The 22,244-nt window shown below is 42.3% G+C and overlaps 1 protein-coding gene across 1 annotated transcript in view; it reads left to right on the forward strand.

Moving 5' to 3' along the window:
- Nucleotides 1–10,278, forward strand: part of LOC134209331 (uncharacterized) — a 157,254-nt gene extending 146,976 nt beyond the window's left edge. The window contains 2 exon segments of the mRNA XM_062685317.1: nt 8,391–8,485; nt 8,876–10,278. Coding sequence (XP_062541301.1) covers nt 8,391–8,485; nt 8,876–9,173 — 393 coding nt within the window. The 3' untranslated portion in view covers nt 9,174–10,278.
- The last annotated feature ends 11,966 nt before the right edge of the window (nt 10,279–22,244 follow it).

The raw sequence follows: 22,244 nt of genomic DNA on the forward strand, positions 1-22,244 counted from the left end.
AAAATTAACGGGGGATAGACAACAGCAGCAAGATAAGAATTTTACTGATTGAAATTTGTTTCTTGCGGAGGAATTTCCAATGCATGAAAGATGAAATCCACATTCCCTGGAGTAATCTGACTTCCATTTGTGTTGAGAATCGCGCGGATTTTATCGTACGAAGCAGTCGTATAGGACCGGTTCCTGAAAAGATCACCTGAAAATAATCCGACTAAGTTGCCATCCGTTGTAACGTCTCATATGAATTATGTACATAATCGTTCCTTCCCTTGTCGCTCTATAAACTTTACAAACCTTAAGGCCATCTCCATAGTAAATACTTTTTTCTGAATCTTATATTGCGCCTTGCAATAAAATGAAAACTTTTGTACTCATTTTCTAAGGCTGTCATATGTAGAATTAGAACGCTAGAGGCGTGATTGTGATCAAAATTATTCAACCATATAAACACGGATTTTTCAAAAAGAATTTGATCAGTACAATTGATTCAGAAGTATAAGTTTGCTAATGTCGCTCCTGTTCATGTGACCAACATCTAGTTTTATTCGACCATTTCGTGGCAGAAGAACCATTTGTCACATCGCAGATAGATATTGTCCAATTTGTTCGGCAATCCGCAGATCTTCCAGTCGAGACTGTGCATCTTTTTGGCATCATTTTGTCAGAGAATGTCAAAAGATTTTTCTCTTAATTTCTTGAAGATTTCATTTGAAAATACTCTTTTGTGAACATCTTCTGAAAGTCCATCAGGAAATCCACCCGACAATATTTAAAGAATTCATCCAAAAATTCCTACAGTTATTCAAACCAAGAATTCGTTTCCGAATTTCTCCTGGAACTCTCACAGATTATTTTATCGAGAGCTCCAGGAAATCCAGGCAGGAGGAAATTGCAATTGAATTTCCATAAGTATTCCTAGAAAATTTCCTTGAGATTAATTTTGGAAGAATTCCAGGGGGTGCATGGGAATTGACTTAGAAATTCTATGTGAGATTCAAAAGGAGCTCAGTGGAAATTTTTGGAGAGTCCTTGGATGAATTTTTGGAGGAACTCCAGGAAGAATTTCAAGAGAAATTCCTTGAGGAAGAACTGGTGGACATTCTAGGGGACTCTGCGTGCAATTTTTTAATAATCCCCAGGTATGTTTCTGGAGGAATGCACTGGGAAATTTCGTAATAAGTTCTATGGAATTTCCAGACTCCAGAGGATTTTAAGAATTTTTTCAGGAACTTTTGGAGAAATTCCTGCAGGAATCTCCGGATGAATTCTTCTTCTTATTGGCATTACATCCCCACACTGGGGACAGAGCCGCCTCACAGCTTAGTGTTCATTAAGCACTTCCACAGTTATTAACTGCGAGGTTTCTAAGCCAAGTTACCATTTTTGCATTCGTATATCATGAGGCTAACACGATGATACTTTTATGCCCAGACAATTTCCAATCCGGAAATCAACCTCAGCATGGTCTTGCTTTGTAGCGGATGAATTACCTGAGGGAATTCCGGATGAGCTCCCTAAGAAACTTCCAAAGAAATTCTTGAAGAACTTCCTGAGAAATTTTGATGGAAATTTTGTAGGAATTCTGGAAAGAATTCTTGGAGGTTTTTTGCAAAGAATTACAGGAGAAGCTTCCGGAACAATTCCTAGAGGAATTTTCCAACTAATTACTGGTGTAACCTTCGAAAGAATTTCTGGAAGAACTTTCATAGGAATATCTTGAGCAACTTCTAAAGGAAATCATGGTGAACTTGAGGAGGAATCCCTCGGATAGCTTCCGAAGAAATTATTGAAGAAACATTCTTAGGAATTCCTGGAGGAATTTTTTGGGAACTTTGTAGGAATTCCGAAAAGAATTTGTTCGGGAAGAGTTCCTGGAGGAACCTTCGGAAGAATTTCTGGAAGAACCTACGCAAGAATTCCTGAAGGAAGCCCCTGAGGAATTCGTGGAGGAACCTTCGGAGGAACTCGTGGATGTACTTCTGGAGGAATTCCTGAAGAAATTTTCGGAAGAATTCCTGGAGGAACTTCCGGAGGATTTTCTAGAGGAAATTCCGGAGGAATTCCTGAAGGAACTTCCGGAGGACTTCCTAGAGGAACTTCCGGAGGATTTCCTAGAGGAAATTCCGGAGGACTTCCTGGAGGAACTTCCGGAGGGCTTCCTGGAGGAACTTCCGGAGGACTTCATGGAGGAACTTCCGGAAGACTTTCTGGAGGAACTTCTAGAGGACTTCCTGGAGGAACTTCCGGAGGACTCCCAGGAGGAACTTCCGGAGGAATTTCTGGCAGAACCTTCGAAAGAATTTCTGTAAAAACTTTAGTAAGAAATCCTGGTGGAACTTCCGGAGGAATTACTGGAGGAATTGCGAGGGAACTTCCGGAGGAATTGCTTGTGGAAGTTTTGGAGGAATTCTATCTGGAGGAATGTCCAGATAAATGATGAAGATTTGCTGACGCTTGAAATTAGTTCACGCCACCGCGCCGGCGCGGATGATCACCAACGGCGTAACGCCGCCGCCGGTAAAATTTCAACCGGCACACAGGTCTATGCGGAACTAGTTTACCTAAGCCCTTCAGTATGCATATCAAAAAAGCTCTAGACAATACGAATCGAATGCAAATAGAATGTTCGTCATTGATCCAAGTGCACGATGGCCTCAATTTTTTTAGTGTTCCACTGTATTGCAGTGACAGCATTTTTTTTTATTTATTACCAGACTAAGGCCGGAGTGGCCTGCGCAATACATAAAAGTCTTCTCCAATCAGCTCGATCCATGGCTGCATTTCGCCAACCACGCAGTCTGCGGAGGGTCCGCAAATCGTCCTCCACCTGATCGATCCACCTTGCCCGCTGTGAACCTCGCCTTCTTGTTCCCGTTGAATCGTTGTCGAGAACCATTTTCACCGGATTACTGTCCGACATTCTGGCTACGTGCCCGGCCTACCACAGTCTTCCGATTTTCGCTGTGTGAACGATGGATGGTTCTCCCAACAGCTCATCCAACTCGTGGTTCAGTCACTTCCTCCACGTACCGTTCGTCATCTGCACCCCACCATAGATGGTACGCAGCACTTTCCTTTCGAAAACTCCCAGTGTACGTTGGTCCTCCACGAACATCGTCCAGGTCTCGTGTCCATAGAGAACTACCGGTCTTATAAGCGTTTTGTAGATAGTCAGTTTGGTACGGCAGCGAACTCTATTCGATCGGAGCGTCTTGCGGAGTCCAAAGTACGTACGATTTCCAGCCACTATGCGCCTCCGAATTTCTCTGCTGGTATCGTTATCGATCGTTATCGGTGGTAACCAGTGAGCCCAAGAACACGAATTCTTCAACCACCTCGATGTAGGCTTCCTCCATTCTCTCAAAGTTACATGCCATAATATCAATGTCGTCGGTGAAACCAAATAACTGGACGTACTTCGTGAAAATTGTGCCACTCGTGTCAATCCCTGCTCTTCGTATTACCCCTTCAACAGCGATTTTGAATAGCAGACACGAAACCACCATCACCTTGCCGCGCGTTTCTAAGGGACTCGAGAATTCCCCTGAGACTCGAACTACGCACATCACCCGATCCATCGTGTCAGTTTACCTGGAAATCTGTGTTCGTGCTTTAGCTGCCATAGCTGGTCCCGATCGATTGTATCATACACAGCAAAAAAAATTGTAATATCACATCAGGTTTGATGCACATCATCGCCGTCGTAAATCGCGTGCATTATTACATCTGTTTTGGTGTATCAAAAAATGACGTAATTGGTATTTTGAAGCCAAAATGAAACGATGTAAGACGTAATATATTCGACGTAATAACCAGCCAGCAGAAACCTCGCATTTAACGGCTGGATTAGGGGTGCTCGGGAGTTTTCTGTCATATAACAAAATAACAAAATAAATATTTTTATTTTATTGGCGAGACTTTTAGCCAAACGCTGGCTCGTTTCGCCTCCCGAAATTCCTTCACAAGTTCTTTCGGAAAGTCATCCAGAAATTTCTCCGATAATTCCCCCCGGACTCCCTTCGGAATTTCTTCCAGGGAATGCTTGCCGGAGTTCTGACGAAAAATCCGCCAAGTGTTTCATCAAGTATTCCTGCAGAAGTTCCTTTGGAAACTCTTCCAAGTATTTCCCCGGAAGTGCTTTCAAGAGTTCCCGAAATTTCTCCAGAAGCTCTTCCGGAAACTACCCCCGAGTTCCTTCGGAAATTCATACAGAGTTTCTACAACATGTATGCCAGGCAATTCTTCCCGAAATTAATCCAGGAGTTCCACTGGAAATTACACCAAAACTGCTTCCGATGTTCCTCCAGGAGCAGTCTCGGAATCCCTCCGGAAATCTCTCCAAAAGTCCTTCCAGAAATTCTTTCAGAAGTTCCTTCGGAAATTTCTACAGGAAATCCTTCAGAAATTCCCCCAGGCGTTCCTTCGTAAATTTCTTTGAGAATATCTTCGACAATTCCTTCACTCTGGGAAATCTACCAGAAATTCCTCCTGAAACTCCTTCAGTTCTCAAGATGTTTTTTTTGGAAATTCTTCCAAGAGTTCTCAAGGGAAGACCCTTAGGAATTCCTTAAAAAAATACTCCCCGAAATCCTCCAGGCGTTCCTCTGGAAAATACTGAAAAAACTGTACAAAATACATCCACCAATTTCTCAGAAAATGCCTTTAAGAATAACTCTGGAGTTCCTTCGGAAGTTCCTCAAATTATTCCTGTAAAGGTTCCTCAAGGAATTCCACACGAAGTTCCTTCGGTAGTTCCTCCAGGAATTCCTGCGGAAGATTCTTCAGTAGTTCCAGCAGAAAATCCTTCAGGATTTCCTGTAGAAATTCCTCTAGGATTTGTTGCAGAAGTTCCTCCAAGAATACCTCCGGAAGTTCTCCAGAAAATTCCTCCGATAGTTCCTCCAAGAATTCCTCCTGAAGTTCCGCCAGCAATTTCTGCGGAAGTTCTTTCAGGAATTCCTGCAGAAGTCCCTCCAGGCATTCCTGCGGAATTTCCTTCAGGATATCCTGCGTAAGTTCCTCCAGAAATTCCTGCGGAAGTTTCTCCTAGAAATCCAGCGGAAATTCCTCCAGAAATTCCTGCGAGAGTTCCTCCAATAATTCCTTCTGAAGTTGCCCCAAGAATTCCTGCGGAAGATCCTTCAGGAATTGCACCGAAAGTTTCTCCAGGTGTTTTTAAGGAAGTTCCTATAGGAGTTCCTCCGTATGTTCCACCAAGAGTTCCTCCATGAATCCCTCCGGAGGTTTCTCCAAGAATCCCTCCGGAAATTCCTCCAGAAAATTCCGGAAGATTCTTCAAAAATTCCTGCGGAAGTTCCTCAAAAAAATCGTGTGAAAGTTCCTCAATTAATAAAACAAAGGAATTCCCCCCGAAGTTTCTCAAGAATTTCTTCCCGAAGTTCCTTCGGGAAGTCCCCCGGAAGTTCCTACAGGAATTTCTAAGAAGTTCCTCCTGGAATTGCTCTGAAAGATCCTTCAGGAATTGCTCCAGGAGTTCTTTCAGGAATTGCTCCAGAAGTTCCTCCAGGAATTTCTCCGGAATTTCCTCCAGGAATTCATCGGAAAGTTCCTCCTGGAATCCGTAGAAAGATCGTCCAGTAATTTCTGCGGATGTTCCCCCAGGTATTCCTACGGAAGTTCCTCCAGGAAATCCTGCGAAAGTTCCTCCAGAAATTCCTGATGAAGTTTTTCCAGGAAATCCTGCGGAAGTTCCTCCGAAAATTCCTGCTAAAGTTCTTCCAGGAATTCCTCAGGAAGTTCCTCGAGTAATTTCTGCGAAAGTTCCTCCAGGAATTGCTCCCGAAGGTCCTCCAGGAATTTCTCTGGAAGTTCCTCCAGGAATTCCTCAGGAAGTTCCTTCAGAAATTTCTGCGGAAGTTACTCCATGAATTCTTATGGAAGTTCCTTCAGGAAATCCTGCGGAAGTTCCTCCAGGAATTCCTGCTAAAGTTCTTCGAGGAATTCATGTGGAAGTTCCACCAGGAATTGCTCCAGGAATTTCTCCGGAAGTTTTTTCTAGAATTTCTCTTGAAGTTTCTCCGGTAGCGATTGCTCCTGAAGATCCTCCAGGAATTTCTCCTGAAGTTCCTCCAGAAATTTCTCCGGAAGTTTTTCCAGAAAATTCTCGGGAAGTTCCTCCGGTATCGATTGCTCCCGAAGGTCCTCCAGGAATTTCTCCGGAAGTTCCTCCAGGAATTCCTACGGAAGTTCCTTCAGGAAATCCTGCGAAAATTCCTCCAGAAATTCCTGCTGAAGCTCTTCCAGAAATCCCTGCGGAAGTTCCTCCAGGAATTGCTCCAGAAGTTCTTCCAGGAATTTCTCTGGAAGTTCCTCCTAGAATTCCTTAGGAAGTTCCTCCAGTAATTTTTGCCAGAGTTCCTCCAGGAATTCCTGCGGAACTTCCTCCAAGAATTCTTGGAATTCCTGGAGGAACTTCCGCAGAAATTACTGGAGAAATTTCCTGAGAAATTCTACGCCACGTTTTTTTTTAGAAAACGTTTTCAATGTGAATGCTAGTGATCGTAATAAGGGAAGTTGCTAACAAGCAACACAATTGCCTACATGAGCTCCTAATCGACTAGCTGGGTTGCTAATTCAGACAAAGCTGTTCAATGGCTATATGGAAGCCGCATAAACCATAAAAGTTGAAATATATTCTGCACAAGCTGACAAGCTGATAGATATTTGGCTAATAGTCGAGTTGCAGCTTAATTTGCGGTGGTTTACTTCCTTCCTTCGCCGTGCGGTAAAACGAGCGGATACAAAGCAAGACCATGCTAAGGGTGGCTGGGTTCGATTCCCGGTGCCGGTCTAGGCAATTTTCGGATTCTCGACTTTTCTGGGCATAAAAGTATCATCGTGCTAGCCTCATGATATACGAATGCAAAAATGGTAACCTGGCTTAGAAACCTCGCAGTTAATAACTGTGGAAGTGCTTATTGAACGCTAGGCTGCGAGGCGGCTCTGTCCCAGTGTGGGGATGTAATGCTAATTAGAAGAAGAAGACTTTTCATTCAGCATTGGCTGCTGTTATTCAAATATTATACAACGTAATGCTAGAAAATGAAGTTTATAGCAACAAAATTGTTAGTTGGGATACGTTGTTGTCCAGTGTTGTAAATTGTTATTGGGATTCATTTTTATTATTTTACCGAGAACTTTTTTCAGACGCTAGATATGGTTCGATGAAGTATGACGAAATCATGGCGCCTAAATGGATCTACAAGTTTGTCTAACAGGACATTGCTCTAAATATATGTTATATGAGGCGTGATAGCCAAAATAGGATAAGCTCGGTGGTCTAGTGGCTACCGCTTCTACCTTATAAGCTGGAGGTCGTGGGTTCAATTCCAGGTTCGTCCATTTCCCACTTTGTATTTCTATCTTAGTTTTTTCTGTGTTTCACTTTCTACCATTATAACCTTACATTATAACCTTACACCACCCAAAACCTCCCGTGGCACCTATGCATCTTGCTTAAGTATAGGTGCCCAACTAACCATCCTTCCCCTTCCTCAGCATTCGCAAGGACGTGGCTAGGACAGATCTCGACTATTGGAAAGTGCATTGCTTCCATCTTAGAGGTTGTGATTAGTCCCAAATCATTACCTGTGGTAATGGATGAAAGTGATGCTACTCTCCTACAATAGTCTCTTGACTTGTACCACCTACGAATTTTTGCGAATTGCTCAATGCTAATGCTAATGAGGCGTGCGTGATAGCCAAAATGTCATTCGAATGACAATGCCAAAAGACACGTTACACTTTGAAGAGATTCCACTCTCAGATTTAGCCTCAGCCTCAGATTTAATAATTAGAGTAATATACCTTAGAACAAAAGTATTGGACACCCAAGCGTTATGGGTTCATTAAAAATATTGAAATGAATGAGGCTTCTGAAATATGTATTGAGCAAATTAGTCATTTAATGACATGTATATGACTTTTAAAAAAAAATCGTGTCTAACATGACGATAGACGAATTGAACTATTTTATTGTTACATATCCAGCATTTGCTATATTTGCTTTTATGGTAATGGGTTCACAAGGTGTTATAGTCCTACAATCATAGGTTTAAGGCGCCACATTGTCCAACAGCAAAAATGTTAATTTACTGTTTTTTTTCTGCTTCTTCCCCTATTTTCGTTATGTTCACTGCCCATGAATCGCCCTTCGCGTCTTCATGTTTGTCGGTCATTCTACTCCGAAATTCGTCCGTACTACAATTGTCACGACATTTTACTACCACCTCTTACTACTACCACTACTACTACAATATTCACCACCATGTGCACGTGTCCAACAAAAACCAAAAAAAAAACTTCATTTTCGAAAATCCAAACCAAATGAAAATTCGGAAAATCCGAAAAAAAAATCACACCACCGCCAGTCCTTCACTGAGACCATGAACAATTTCAATACCAATACGATAGTAGTAACTAACGATAATATTCTACAGCCGGCGAAGAAGGAGGAACCTAAAGGGTAAGTGCCACGTTTGAAGTCTTCAACACAGCCAGGGTGATTCGAAAGGGTGACAAAAAGAATTTATTTCAAAAAGAAACTTTTCTCAATTTCCACATAAAATTGCTAAAAACTTCCACAGGACATTCCTTTCAAATCATAGGAAATTCCTTTAATTTTTTTACAAAAAAAAAACCTTCAAATTTTGAAGGGGGATCACACATCTCTACTCTAGTTGGTATATGGAATTTGTGAGATTCAACATTATCTATGAAATAAATTTGATAGTCATAAGAATAGTCACACTGTTCGTCAAATGCAGAATTCACGCAGTTCCTACTTCTCACCTCTTTTTCGAATCACCGTCCTTCAACAACGGAACGAGTATCAATTTACCCCCTCTCCCAACAGACGGACGCAAAAGTCCTCCTCAGTAATGGGTCCCCCGCTGGGCAGTTCCAACAAGCCGTCGTCCCGCCATCAGTCGCAGCATGGCTCGACTCCACCTCCAGCGCCGCCGAAAGCGGAAATGAAGGAAGCCGGCTGTCAAACGCTCAGCACCGGCGACATCGTCATCACGAAAATCTTCTTCAAGGAGGAACAGGATAAGAAACCGGAGAAGACCCTCAGCGGTTCGGCCAAACGGAATGGGTTGGACGCACCACCGGAGATAATGGTACATCAGCAGCACAACTCCGTGCCAGCCTGACAGGCTCAACCGGTCAGTTCCAGAAGTGGTGGTAGAAAGGGTTCGGCAGGCGAAAGACGATCGCGCAACGGCAGCGCGACAGTCTACCGCCAACAGCAGCAGCAGCAGCACCATCGAGGTGGACGATGTGAATAGTAGTCGTTTTGTGGGAGGGTGCTTTTCTGTTTTTTTGGACGGGTTAATATTGTTTTCAGTATATAGCGAGTTAATGTTTGTGAACAGGTATCAAATATCTGTTCGAGTTGAGCAATTGGCGAGCGAGTACAGTTTGGTCTGGATGAGAGCACGAAGCGAGCGAAGCAAGGCAGTATGATTTCTGAACGAGAGAGAAGCAATAATTTATCGACGTATCTATAGAATCACATATTTTTAAAGAAAGTTATTTGAACCCCGTATTTATGAAAAATCCATTTGCGAAGAGACACGAGTTCAGGCTATAGAAGGAACAAGACTAGGTGAAACCTTGTTATATCAATTGTAAAATAGTAAAATGCAATTCATAGGAAGTGAGAACCGTTTCAGAAAACCAATATCAATATTTTTTTATAGTAATATATTTAACGAACCATCTGAGGTGAGATTTTTTCCTAACGTAAAACCATGTAAGCATAGCTATACTATCTTGAGACTCATTTATTATTAAAGTACAGAAAAGAATCACAAGAAATTGAAAGGATCATTTTTTGCAGTCGATGAGACATTGAAGAAATTTTACATATGCTGAAAGTTAACAATGAATACGAAAGTTGTATCATGCAAAACATGTTAGATCAAAAACCGCTTCCTAATATATTATACCAACAAACACGTAGATGAAATACACAGAATTGGACAACACATCGCATTCTAAAATAGAAACAAAAGTGTGAAAGAGGATATTAACTAATTCGAACAACGTGAGCGTTATTAACATTTGAATTGATAATTGTTTGATGCGTTAGACCAGACTAGAATAATAAACCCTAATTCCTAGAACTATACTTTATATAGTAAAGGAGAAAAATATTGTACTGCGGAAATCAAATATTCTAACAATAAAATGTATTGGAAATAAAATACGAGAAAAAAACACGAAAAACAATAAAATCAACATTAGAATACTGAAGCATTGTTTCATAGTTATTCTTTGGAAGAAATCCAATTATTTAAGCCGGTAGTATCGTTTATCGACATTTTTTTGTATCGATTTTTTTACTTCGCCGTCCGTACTGTAACGAATTCTCTGCATGTGGTAAACAACAGAGAAGCATCTGAATACTCCAGGCTCCGACAACAACCTGAATCTTGAACTCACATTTTTTATTCTTGAGCAAAGGTAAACGGAAATCTGCAAACAGACAACTGAGGAGGTAAGGCCACCTGGAAAGCCGGTAATGCGCTGGCACGATACCATGGTGTTCTTTTAAAAAAGCGAGTCACGGACACGCAGCTAACCTCGAGGGTGCGTTGTGCACTGGCCCCCCTTTGAAGCATTACTTTCTGGTTGTACCGAAGGGACTATGGGCTTGGCGGCAATGGAAACGGTTTAGCGGGTCGGGGATGTAGTCCTGCCTCCCTCGTTTGCTATTGGAGGTGATCCCTAACCCCGCACTTCTTGGACAACCCAGGATGTCTGTTGAGCAGATTCCCCCTCCATTGCTTAGGAAGAAAAAAAAAGACACCTGAGGAGGTTAACTCAGGTAGTGTGGGGATGTGATCACCCGACCCACTAAAACCAAAACCCTTTCGCCAGTCCGTATCCCCCGGCCCGCAATTAAGCAAGTCTCTACTGCAGCTGCTGGTTTTGTTCAAGACGCCACAAGCGCTGTAGTTTCGACATAATAGTTCACCGCATTCCATATAACCTCTTCCCGACACATACTCTCAACGAGGTTGTCCGGGGTTGTATCCATGCCGCTGACAAGCAGCATGGCATTGCGTTCAACATGGAATCGCGGGTATACGAACATCACATGCTCTGCCGATTCTACCTCACATACACATTCCGGGCACTCCGCAGAATCTGCGAACCAGAACCTATGCAGGAACTTTTTAAAGCAGCCATGTTCAGACAACACCTGTAAAGGTGGAAGTTGACCTGACCATGCTTCCTACTAATCCAATTTGATACCTCTGGAATCAGTCTGTGGGTCCAACGACCTTTGACTGCAGTGTTCCATGCTCCTTGCCATTTGAGCAACGAAGCTGCTCTCTTGACACGTCGCACTTGCACCGAGTCCCTGTCGTTGAAGGACTCCACATCTTCTTCCAGAAGTATGTCTCTCGGCATCATCCCAGCAATGACACACACCGTTAGTCTCGCTACTAGATTATCTAACACCCTAGTATACTGCTCTATGCTCCATATTGGAGGACAGTAACAGCTGCAAAAGTAAATTCCGTTTATCTTTGCTATAACAAAACCGTCATCATCAGAAGATGACACTATCTCCTGGATGGGGTACCTCCCACAAGTCCAGATGGTCACTATTCCGGACTTATCCGCAACCCAACTGCTATGATTAGCAACATCAGTCTTATTCTCGTGTACCAACTGTTGTAGCAGCGCTTGCACTGCCTAGCAATGGTTGAGATTTAGCTGAGCTACTGGCATGACCGAGCCCGTCTTGAGGCCGGACAGGCCTGCATACCGGATGGGTATTTGTTGTCTGTGCCAGGACCACAGATCAAACATCTCGGTGCGGCCTGGCAGGTGTGAGCTTTGTGACCTTCAGCTCCACACCTCCGGCAAAGCCGACTCCGATCAGAACCTTTGCAGTCATATGACTTATGTCCGTAATCGAAGCACTTGAAGCAGGCCCGAGGTTGTTGGTTTGCGCTCACCGAGCACACCAACCAACCCACCTTCAGCTTGACCGTATCCAGTACCTTCTTGGCGTCAGCCACAGGTACCTGGAATGAGGCAACCTGCGTTCCAACATAACCTTTCCGAAACCGAATCGCGGTATCCTGGATTTTAACGCCACACTGATCTTTCAGTGCAGCTACCTGCTCACCGTCTTCGGTAATTTCGTCCAGGCCTCGGCATTGGATTACATCCATTGGACATAGGGCTCTCACCTGAACCACATCACCCAGCACCTCTTTTGCCAACTTTTTATACGCGGAACTCTTTCGCGCAGCATCCCGCTTCAGGACGAGGATCATCTCGTCCTTCTGCGTTCTTCGGATTTTTATCACCCCGCAAAGCCTTCAGAACGTCAGCATAGCTCTTCCCATCAGCCTTGACGATAATGGCTTCGTCTCTGTCCTTCCCGCCATGACCATTGGAAGGTGTGGCCTTTCCTCTACGGGCACTCCCCTTCTTGGCCAACACACTTAAATGCCATTTTCTGAAAGTCTCCTTAATAAAGACACAAAAAAAAAAAAAAAACTTAAATGCCAGATTTGACTCATCGTGACATGGATCCATGAACGTGGAAAAAGTAGGATTGCAGCTCGCTATCTAAAATGCAGCCAGAATGTTGTTTTGCTGTTTGTGTAATATCGTGTAATAATCGAAAAACCTACAACGATCCCAAGCAACCAGAAGTTCAGATTTTACTTAAATTTACTCTTAACCGAACTAATTGGTTCACTATGGTTCACATCAAGTTCCAAGCATCCTTAACGGAACTTTAAAGTTCACTTAAAGTTCCGTTACATACACAAAATTACTTAAAATGAGAGCGGATTAAGCCAAAATAGCCCTTCTTATCCGAACTTCTGGTTGCTTGGGATGCCAGGCGCGATGAATTCTTCCGGGCTTGAATATGAAACATAAAACGTTATGGTGATATTCATTTCACTTATTGTGAAAAAATATTCAATTGCTTTATTAATAAACACATTTTGTATTCTTGATTTTTTTATTACGTTTGATTGAAATAAATAAATAAATAAAAACAAATATTTTACATTATTTCGGTAAAGCACTTTGCCGAGCAGATCGGTAACAATTTACAAATTATTGGATTTTATTTGCAATTTATTTTGCCGGCCTCGGCGAAAAAAAATTAAGTGTGAATGGTACCTTCGCCTCCTCTGCCGCTTTTCGCTACTTCTTCGCCTTTTTAGGATTCACAACTTCCCTCCAGGGCAGGCCTTCCTCCCGGCGAACTTCGGTAGTACTCGTAGAAGGAGGAACTGGTTTCCGTCGTTCCTTAGGGCCGGCTACCTGCTCAACCTTCTCCCGACGGATCTTAGTAGCATTCTTCCCGTGCAATACCGGCTTGGCGCTAGCTCCCTTCAGGTCGGTTGCCATACTGACCTTACTAAGCTTTAGAGTTGCTCCTCTTCGACTCGGCTTCCTTCCTGGCCTCCACCGTTTGGCTCACTGCCGACTCTTTCTCCTCGGTAAGTTGGCGGATCTTTCGTTCCGCCTCCTTTCTTGCCTGCCTCTTTTCTGGTCTCCACTCTCCTTGTGACTGGTCATCACTTCCGTGATGACCCTGATCAGGGTAGCTCCATCCATCTTGATCTCGACGGGCGGCGCTCCTCCAACCTATCACGCTCTTCTGTATCGCCTGCCCTGGCGATCGGTGGGGCGACCTGTTAAGGCCACTTCGTGTGGCGAAGGGATCCACCCTTTCGTCAGACGCTTCTTCCTTTCCAATAGGTCCTACACGAAAGAGCTCCGCTCCTTGGTGAGGGAACGCTATACTGTGGGGGGTGCCCAGGTACCCCGCAGTACAGTGGCGGACCCTCATACAAATCCCGGAAAAAACCTGAGATTGCGTTCAAAACTTCACCACAGAGTAATTTTGAAATGTTGAATTCATGTTGAGTTTAAAATGGTTATCCAACATACTTTATGTTATCCAAGGGCTTCATCAAGCCCAAGCCCTAGGATCTAGAACAAAGACAGCGTCCTCATTCTAACATTGCACCAGTCAATTTTCCGCTTTGGCGCAGCTATCTCATACATATTTACTTTACGGAATGAACTTCAACAAGACACCAAAAATTAAATTTTCAAGCTACAATCAAAAAGTTTTGGAGCCATCTCATTCTATATATTATTATTTATTTATTCAGACTAAAGGCCGAAGTGGCCTGTTCGGTATATAAGGTGCCCGCCAGAGTAGACGCGACGTGCGATGCGACGCGACGCGACTCACGTAAAAGAATAACAATCATTATCAACAGGCTGTCAAATTGCACTGTCGCGTCGCATCGCACGTCGCGTTTACTCTGGCTTCGCCCTAAGAGTCTTCTCCATTCGGCTCGGTCCATGGCTACACGGCGCCAACCACGCAGTCTACGGAGGATCCGCGAGTCATCTTCCACCTGATCGATCCACCTTGCCCACTGCGCACCTCGCCTTCTTGTGCCCGTCGGATCGTTGTCGAGAATCATTCAAACCGGGTTACTGTCCGACATTCTGGCTACGTGCCCGGCCCGCCGCAGTCGTCCGATTTTCGCGGTGTGAACGATGAATGATTCTCCCAGCAGCTCATGTAACACGTGGTTCATTCGCCTCCTCCGCGTACCGTCCGCCATCTGCATCCCACCATAAATGGTACGCAGCGCCTTCCTTTCGAAAACTCCAAGTGCACGTTGGTGCTCCACGAGCATCGTCCAGGTCTCGTGTCCGTAGAGGACTAGCGGTCTAATGAGCGTTTTGTAGATTACCAGTTTGGTACGGCGGCGAACTCTATTCGATCGGAGCGTCTTGCGGAGTCCAAAGTATGTACGATTTCTAGCCACTATGCGTCTCCGAATTTCTCTGCTGGTATAATTTTCGGCAGTCACCAGTGAGCCCAAGTATGTACACAAATTCTTCTACCACCTCGATTTCGTCACCACCGATGCAAACTCGCGGTGGGTGGCTCACATTGTCTTCTCTTGAACCTCTTCCTATCATGTACTTTGTCTTCGACGTGTTAATGACTGTTTGGTCCTAAAATGGCCGGAACGAAGTTATGACAGCGACTCTCCGTGGATGCGTGTGCACGCCGCGGAGGTCTAACTAGAAGAGTGAAAGTCATGACTTGCTGCTCGCCGATTGGCACACTGATGTGTGAATCTATTAACACACGCTGAAGGCACTTTACTCAAACCCCACATTTCCCTTCTTCTCTCATTAAAAACGCAAAAAAAATCTTCCAGCATAGGATGCAATGCTTGTTTTTATCCTAGGTTATTTAAATGAAACGAAGGTGAACATTGGTTGCAATTGAGCAACCGGTTAACTAAATTGAAAACTGCACACCAAAATAAACTCGACTCAACATCATGGTTTAAATACCAGAACAATGATTCAGAGTGTGGGTTCCCAAACCGTGAGTCGCAAAAGATTAAACGTGATTCATACTTCCGTTGGATGATTAGAGTACAACAAATGTATGAAGCTAATGGCCTTCTTTTGTTTGTTAAATACAATGACAATTTCTTCCAAAAAACTTTCCAAATCATACCCAAACACAATCCAAAACTAGGCGGTGTTGAACTTCATTACTAAGAAGATTCAAGAACAACATAATAAAGATGAGAAAATCCATGTTAATCCAAATTCAATCCAAATCAAATCCAACGCAAATTCAATCCAAATCAAATTCAAATCCAATCTAAATCCAATCCAAATCCAATTCAATCCAAATTTAATCCAAATCCAATCCAAACCCAATCCAAATCCAAATCAAATCCAAATCCAATCAAAATCCAAATCCAAATCCAATCAAAATCCAATCCAAATCCAATACAAATCCAATCCAAATCCAATCCAAATCCAATTCAAATCCAATCCAAATCCAATTCAATCCAATCGAAATCCAATCCAAATCCAATCCAAATCCAATCCAAATCCAATCCAAATCCAATCCAAATCCAATCCAAATTCAATCCAAATCCAATCCAAATCCAATCAAATCCAATCCAAATCCAATCCAAATCCAATCCAAATCCAATCCAAATCCAATCCAAATCCAATCCAAATCCAATCCAAATCCAATCCAAATCCAATCCAAATCCAATCCAAATCCAATCCAAATCCAATCCAAATCCAATCCAAATCCAATCCAAATCCAATCCAAATCCAATCCAAAATTCAATTCAAATCCAATCTAAAACCAATCCAAATCCAATCCAAATCCTAATCTAAATCCAATCCAATTCTGATGCAAATCCAATCCAATTCTTATGCAAATCCAAACCAAAATCCGATACAATACAAATCCAATTCAAATCCTATCCAAATCCGTACATTTTATCCAAATTTTAGTTTCGCAGTACACTATTAACCATTTGGCATCAAGTAGTACTGCTATCCAATAACTCCAAACTAATCTTCGCATAATAAATTCGAACTTCCGAATAGCTTTGTAAAAACCGGTTTTCGTTATATCATAGCTCAACTGGTAGTCTCATGTACATCGCCAAGTGGATTCATAAATTCTTAATATGTTTTAATCAAAATCAATGCTCGCTGGACTTTGAGATTTTCTAGATCTTAAACCATTTTCCGTTAGTCTTCCATACGCACCTTGTAGTTTCACAATCCACAAAACATTATTTTCGGTCACCTTTCAGACACGCCTTATAGTTTTCCAAAACACAAACCAATTCCACCGATCTTCCAGACGCGCATTGTAATTTTCCAAACCACAAACCAATTTCTTACGGTCTTCCACGGCGAGGCTTTGATGTTCTTCAAACCACAAACTATTTTTCAGCGGTATTTCAGATGCGCCACCACAAACCATTTTTCGACGGTCTTCGAGACGCGTCTTGTGATTTAGCAAACCCCAAACCATTTTCCGACGGTCTTCGAGACGCGTCTTGTGATTTAGCAAACCACAAACCATTTTCCGACGGTCTTCGAGACGCGTCTTGTGATTTAGCAAACCACAAACCATTTTCCGACGGTCTTCGAGACGCGTCTTGCGATTTAGCAAACCACAAACTATTTTCCGACGGTCTTCGAGACGCGTCTTGTGATTTAGCAAACCACAAACCATTTTCCGACGGTCTTCGAGACGCGTCTTGTGATTAAGCAAACCATTTTCTGACGGTCTTCAAGACGCGTCTTGTGATTTAGCAAACCACAAACCATTTTTCGACGGTCTTCGAGACGCGTCTTGTGATTTAGCAAACCACAAACCATTTTCCGGCGGTCTTCGAGACGCGTCTTGCGATTTAGCAAACCATTTTCTGACGGTCTTCGAGACGCGTCTTGTGATTTAGCAAACCACAAACCATTTTCCGACGGTCGTCGAGACGCGTTTTGCGATTTAGCAAACCATTTTCTGACGGTCTTCGAGACGCGTCTTGTGATTTAGCAAACCACAAACCATTTTCCGACAGTCTTCGAGACGCGTCTTGTGATTTAGCAAACCACAAACCATTTTCCGACGGTCGTCGAGACGCGTCTTGCGATTTAGCAAACCATTTTCTGACGGTCTTCGAGACGCGTCTTGTGATTTAGCAAACCACAAACCATTTTCCGACGGTCGTCGAGACGCGCCTTGTGATTTAGCAAACCACAAACCATTTTTCGACGGTCTTCGAGACGCGTCTTGCGATTTAGCAAACCATTTTCTGCATGGGCGTAGCCAAGGGGGGGCAGGGGGGGCCGTCGCCCCCCCTAAATTGTGGAAAGATTGAACGGGTACTGAAATGAATTCCCTCAAACATGTGCACTTTACGATCCAATCATATACAGAAATAGGTGGTTGAAATTCAAAAGATTCCCAAAACTTATTAGGGCATCCAGGATCCATAATATATGAAAGCTCAAAACAACTCGAAACATTTCGGACTCAAAAATTCTCCTTGAAATCCTTCTAGAAGCTCCCCTGAGAACTACTGAATTCCTCCGGAAAGTTATCCACAAATTCCTCTGAAAATCGTTCGAAAATCCTTCTCATGTAATTGTAATTCCTCCTTATCTAGAAACCCCCCACTAATTTTTTTTTAGGAAATTCACGAGGAAATTCCTTGAAGATTTCTTTTCTTCTCTCCAAGATTTACCTCTAGATATTTCTTCGGCTATTCTCTCTTCAGGAAGAATCCGGCATTTCCTTCAGGCATGCATTCGAGAGTTCCGTCAAGAATACATTTCTTCCCAAAATTCTACCAGAAGTTTCTTCAAAAATTTATGACGGAAATCCTCCGATTTAGCTCCAAAATTTCACTTGTAAATCTATTAGAAATTCCTTCGGAAATTCTTCTAGGAACTTCTCCGGCATTCCTCTCGGAACTCTTCCTTTAATTCCTCCGATTACTTCCAGGAAATTTTCCGAATACCTCCAAACATTCAATAGCGAAATCATCTAGCACTCCAATCTGGAATTCTTTTCGCAATTACTTCAGAATATCCTTCAGGAAATTCTCTAGAAATATCTTCATGAATTTCTCCTGGAACTCGTCTAAGTATTTCCCCAGAAATTCTTACAGATATTTTTTCGGGAGTTTCGTCTGGTACTTCACCAGGAATTTCTCCGGGAGATTTTTCGCGGAAGTGTACTAGAATTCCTTCCGAACTTCACTCGGAATTTACTCGGTTCTTCCAAAAATTTATTCGTAACAATCCGCAGGGATTTTCTTCAGCAATTCATCTGGGAATACTTTCAGGATTTCATCTGGGAATTTCTGCATTAATTCCTTCTGGTATTTTTCTGGGAATTCCTTCAGATATTTTTCGGAAATTCCTTTAGGAACTTCTCTAAGAATTATTTCAGGACGTCCATGTGGGAATTCCTCCGGAAGTGCTTGTGAGAGTTCCTCCGGGAGTTCTTCCAGGAGTTTTTCCAAGAAATTCTCCGGTAATACCTCCAGGAACTTTACAGGGAATTCCTGGACGATATTTGGCAGGAATTTCACGGGAAATGGGATTTCGGAAGTTCCTTGAGAAATATTTTTTCTCTTCCTCTAGGGTATTCCACCGGATGTTCCTCTGAAGCTCCACCAGCAGTTCCTTCGGGAATTCAATCAGGCTTTCTTCCAGGAATTCATTTAGCATTTCTTTAGGTATTTATCTACAAATTCCTCCAGAAGTTCCTCGGAGAATTTCTCTGGGAGTTCTTACGGGAATTCCTCCGGGAGGTTTTTTTAAAGAATTCTTCCAGGAGTTCTTCCTGGAATTCTTACGGAAGTTCCTTTGGGAGTTCATCCTAGAATTCTTACGAGAGTTCCAAAGGATTTCCTCCGGAAATTCTTCCTGTAGTTCGTCAATAAATTCCTCCAGAAGTTCCACCGGCAGTTCCTCCGAGAATTCCTCTGATAATTTCTCCGGAAATTCCTATAGAAAATCCCCCGGGAGTTCCTCCGGAAATTACTCTGGGAGTTCCTCCGGGAGTTCCTTTTCAGAGAAACACCCGGAGAAACTGCCGGTGAAACTCCCGAAGGGATTCTCGTAGAAACTGCTGGTGGATCTTTCGGAGGAATTCCCGAAGGAACTGCCGAAGGAGCTCCCGTAAGAACTCCCGGAGGAATCTCAGGAGGAACTCCTAGAAGAATTCCTAGAGGACCTCCCGGATGAGCTCCCAGAGAAACTATCGGAAGAACTTCTGGAGGAATTTCCAGCTTAATTTCTGAAGAAAGCCTAAATGATTTCCTGAAAAAAAGCCTGAATAATTTCCTGGAATAGCTTCTGGTGGAACTCCCAGAGGAATTTTCGGAGAAACTCCCGGTTGAATTGCTGGTGGAATTCCGGAGGAACTCTCGAAGGAATTTTCTGGAAGAATTTCTGAAGAAACTTCCGGAGAATTTTCAAAGGAACCCCGGAGAAACTACCAGAAGCATTCTCGAAACAAGAGAATTCATCTTATAGACAAATCTCGTCTAGCTGAAACCTTTGTTGGGTTTTGTAGCTGGACCATCATCATCATCAGAGGACCTCCCGGAGAATTCCCTGAGGAGCTCGCAGAGAAATTCTCAGAGGAGCTTCTGGTGGAAAATCTATATAAATTCCTGAAGAAGCCTAAATAAATTCCAATTCTGCCGAGATTCCCGGAAGAATTTTCAGAGGAACTGCCGATAGAACTACCGGAATAATTCTCGAAGGAAATCCTAGAGAAATTGGAAATGCCGGTGGAACTCCTGCAAGAATTCCAGGAGGAATTTTCGGAGAAACTCCTGGAGGATCTCCCAGTGGAAATCTTGAAGTTTCCCCCGGAATTCTTTCAGCATTTCATTGCGAATTAATCTAGGAATTCCTCCGAAAATTCCATTGTTGATTTCATTTTCGGTATAATTTCTGTATAAATTTCCGGCGGAATTCCTGGAGAAATTCTTTGAAATTTTCACAAGAAATAATTCGAAACAATTCACGGAAAATTTTATGGAATTTACACAAGAAATTCGAAGATTTTTCGTGAAATTCTCAGGAATGTTTACTGGCAATTCTGCGGATTTTCCACGGAATATTCTTATTCTTAAAAATTATGGGAAACAGCACGAAATTATTTGAATTATTGCAGGGAATTCTGCAGAACTTATAAAGAAGTTCGTGAAGATTTTCTTGGAGTAAATAATGGTGGAATTTTCGGATGAATTCCCGACAAAATTTATGGTGGAATTCCTGAAGACACTGCCGAATAAGTTGCTGGAGGCATTCCTAAAGAATCCCTGACAGAATTTCGGATAGAATGCCAGGAGCAATTGTCGACGAAATTCCTGGAGAAAGCTTGCATATTGATTTTTCTGCCTATTTTATAATAAATATTATTTCAGAGAGGATTTGATTAGAAATTCAGATGTATGGTTCTAGTTTTCTTAAACTTATGGAAGAATGCAGGATTTTTATAATAATTGTTATGGTCGATTTTATATTCTTTATGAATACTAAGTTCGTTAATATTTTTCTCCCTTTCTTTAAAAATATCTGATGAGCAATAAATCACGCATTTTTAAATCCATTATTGTTTCGATTTGGTTTGGATTTGGTTTCATATGTTAATATTCATGTGTTTTTATAAAACTACTATAAAACTACGATTTAGAAGACCAAAAAAGTTGCCCCCCCCCCTTCTTGAAATCCTGGCTACGCCCATGATTTTCTGACGGTCTTCGAGACTAGGGATCCTACATTCAGAGATATGCGAAAGCGGTCATCTTGACCCAATCGAGCATTGATAGCTGTCAGAATCTGAGCCAAATGAACATTGTTATTGTTGCGGATTGAAAGGTATTGCGATTGTAATGCAAAAGATTTTACGAAAAGTTTTGTCGAATAAACAATTTGTTTTACATTGGCAAGTTGAAGTAGTCTAGTTTATGCATGGTACTTTGTTCATTTGTATTGTACTTTTATTTGAGTGATAATGCACTGTTGGACGTTAGATAACGAAATCTGAAAATGCCATTATGCGCAAAGTCATGTTCGAGCTCCAACATTTTGCGCCACGGCAAGTGCTGGCAGCGTTTGTTTACAAAAGTAACAGCGTTGCTAAATCGTCTGGATTAGTATTCGCACATCTCTTAATATAGGATCCCTATTCGAGACGCGTCTTGTGATTTACACTGAAAATATTGTACACGCTCATACTACTGGTTCCACACGTGAATCTTCACTAGTTGAGTTTCATACTAAATTAACGTGTAATTCCAGTTGCAAATGTCAAAATCCAAAACGATTGATTCATTTGAACTACTAGAAGAATAAACATGAAAAACACGTTAAATCATTATGGATTGCTTTTGGGGGGGAGACGTCAAAAAACGCCTTTTAGAATTTACTTTATAAAATAATTTATTATTGCATCGAGAACAAAATATCCAACTAGTATGCACAAAGTAATCCAATGGTGGCATTTATATGGAATGTCGTCTACATCCTGCTGCCAAAAACCTGTTCCATGCGGCTGGAATATGCTGTTCGTATATCGCTCGTAGGTCGCTTGTAACTGTAAATTTAATTATTAAGTATTAAGTATTAAGAAAAGACTAGGCCTTGAACTTACCTTTTGTAAAATTCATCTCCGTTGCCGTTCTTACCGTTTGAACCACGCTAAACTGTGTTGTAAATATGACAGCACAAAGTTTTTCTCACCATGCTTGACAAGGGGCTCAGTATAATGAACCTAAAGAAATCGATGTTTAAAACACGTTAAAATGAACAGGATTGGCAAGTGGTATCGATTCTGTACTATT

Source organism: Armigeres subalbatus, chromosome 2, assembly GCF_024139115.2.
Source record: "Armigeres subalbatus isolate Guangzhou_Male chromosome 2, GZ_Asu_2, whole genome shotgun sequence".
NCBI lineage: Eukaryota > Metazoa > Arthropoda > Insecta > Diptera > Culicidae > Armigeres > Armigeres subalbatus.